Raw genomic sequence first — 2,500 nt, 5'->3', positions numbered from 1 at the left:
GTGGTGGCGTAGTGACTCGACTCAATCCGGGTGGCGGAGGACGAATCTCAGTTGCCTCCGCGTCCGAGACAGTCAATCCGCGCATCTCATCACGTGACTTGTTGAGCGCGTTACCGTGGAGACGTAGCACATGTAGAGGCTTCACACTATTCTCCGCGGCATCAACGCACAACTCAGCACACGCCCCACCGAGAGAGAGAACCACATTATAGCGACCACGAGGAGGTTACCCCATGTGACTCTACGCTCCCTAGCAACCGGGCCAATTTGGTTGCTAAGGAGACCTGGCTGGAGTCACTCAGCACGCCCTGGATTCAAACTAGCGACTCCAGGTGTGATGGCCAGCGTCAATACTCGCCGAGCAACACAAGCCCAGGCCGGCTGCTGCTCGGGTGGTAGAGCGGGTCGGCTGCCAATCGCAGGGTTGGCGCAAATCGATTCCCGGCCCACATGACTCCACATGCCGAAGTGTCCTTGGGAAGACACTGAACCCCAAGTTACTCCCAATGGCAGGCTAGCACCTTGCATGGCAGCTCTGACATCATTGGTGCGAGTGTGAGTGTGAATGGGTGATTGGGACACAGTGTAAAGTGTTTTGCTAACCGCTTACCATTTCCAGCCCCCTAAAAATAAGAAATATTAAGGGAGCGTGCACTGGCACACCGGCGCATACGCTCACGGGATGTTATGGTTGACATACGCATAAGAACATTTTCAAGTCAGTTTCTGCTTTTATAGAAATCTGATCATACGTACATTATATAAATGAGGCCAAAATTATAGTGAGGGAACGCAAAACTATTTCAAATGACTCTTCCAGTCACACTTCCAGATCGTCTTTTACAAACCTGCTGTCCTCCAAATCTTTTTCTCAGGGACTCGATCTGTTCCGTCTCCAACTTCTGAAACAAAGGACTGACCTGTGGAAAACACGGCCAGTAAACTGGAGGTAAAACTGTTTTTAATGATCAAGTGCATTTATTACATGCTATTACACGTTAATAACATGTTAACTACCGTGCCAATGCGGTGCCCGGCTGACAGTGTGCAGATGAAGGTGCCTGTCCCCTGCAGCATGGCACTGGCGCAGGAGGGTGGAGCCTGCAGTTGAGTACGGATGGTGTGACTGACTGTGGGCATGTACGGCTCCAACACGACCGACAAGAGACACGCCACGTTAACCGAAACGCCAGTCACCGTGCCCGCTCGCTGCCTGCAGCACAAACGCATTCAGTATTCACAACTTCAAACAAAACACAGAGTGAGAATCAGCTTGTGCTCATAGAAAGTAAAGAGAGCACGGCTTCAGGAAACGACGCTTGATGTCCTATGATGTGGACGTGCCTGTCACTGTCGCCTCCTTTGATCTTCTTCCAGGGTTCGTTAACCTGAATGTACTGGTTTCCATGGCGAGAGATGTTCAGGATGCACTTTAAAGCATCACGGATCCTGAGAGAAATAAAAGAGTGTGATGTGCTCACAATAGAGTAAAGCCCAATTGATCAAAGTCATCCGGGGCACTCGTGTGTGTTTAATCACATGTACACGCTCCTGACCTGACTTTATCCAGCAGCTGTATGTACTGTTTGAGTTCCCAGCACACTTGAGCGATGAGCCGTTTATCATCTTCATTCAGAAGCATCTCAGGAACACAACCTTCAAAGAACCTGCACACAAACATCCCGGCCCTGCACAGGAGAGGATCATAAATCACACAGAACCAGAATCACATAAAACAGTCACTGAAATTACTGGGAAAAGACAAACGATTGTTAATGTAACTACATGAATTTAGTCTCGTTCCTCCTTTTCTTTATAAAAGCACAAATGTGTGTTCCAGTGAGACACTTATAATCAGGGTTCGAATTATGATTTCATCTTTGTGGGGGTCTCTTAAAAAAAAAAAAAAGTAGCCTATAAGCAGGCGTGGTGTGTGTGATAAATAATTGCTTAACACTGCACTTGATTCTTTTGATTTCAATGTTTATTAATACAGGAGTAGAGAAACGAGGAGACTGTCCTCTGATGATGTTTTTAGTTTTTTTGAAAAAACCCGAATTTTGCCAAAGTTGTACCTGATGTTGGTAGCAGTCTTTTTATTTTTGGTGGCATGGTTGCTGGTTTTGAACTTTACACTATTTCTAAAATATTCTAACTGATCCCCTAGCGTGAGTTATTCTAGGTGACCGTTATTTAGAACCTGTCACTTTAATGTTTCCATGGTGACGCATCATTGCTTGTCACGTTACACAGCGCAACCACGACACAGCGCTGAATGAATGATGATCTGCTTTTATGTCATTTTTCCTTTTTTATACAAAATATTCACAAATGTATTAGCTATAACATGAAACACTGATATTCCGATTGTCAAATATGTGCAAGTGGATGTGTTTTGTTGTTTAAACGCCTTTATAACGATCGCGTTAAGTTAGTTGAGCTGTATGTGCGATGGGCGGCGCCATGTTATTTTACAACACGTCAATTCCTCAACTTCTCA

General features: G+C 45.8%; 1 protein-coding gene across 2 annotated transcripts in view; it reads right to left on the bottom strand.

Annotated features, from left to right (window-relative positions):
* Positions 1-2,500, bottom strand: part of mars1 (methionyl-tRNA synthetase 1) — a 31,600-nt gene that overhangs the window by 10,738 nt on the left and 18,362 nt on the right. For both annotated transcript variants that reach the window (XM_052129601.1, XM_052129602.1), the window contains exons 16-19: positions 1,557-1,688; positions 1,341-1,449; positions 1,018-1,209; positions 849-920 (exon numbers count right to left, since the gene is read on the bottom strand). In XM_052129601.1, coding sequence (XP_051985561.1) covers positions 849-920; positions 1,018-1,209; positions 1,341-1,449; positions 1,557-1,688 — 505 coding nt within the window. The remainder of the gene's footprint in view (positions 1-848; positions 921-1,017; positions 1,210-1,340; positions 1,450-1,556; positions 1,689-2,500) is intronic.

Source organism: Xyrauchen texanus, chromosome 7 (genome assembly GCF_025860055.1).
Source record: "Xyrauchen texanus isolate HMW12.3.18 chromosome 7, RBS_HiC_50CHRs, whole genome shotgun sequence".
NCBI classification, from domain to species: Eukaryota; Metazoa; Chordata; class Actinopteri; order Cypriniformes; family Catostomidae; genus Xyrauchen; species Xyrauchen texanus.
The sequence above is the reverse complement of the archived record's forward strand: the minus strand, read 5'-3'. Positions and strand labels throughout refer to the sequence as shown.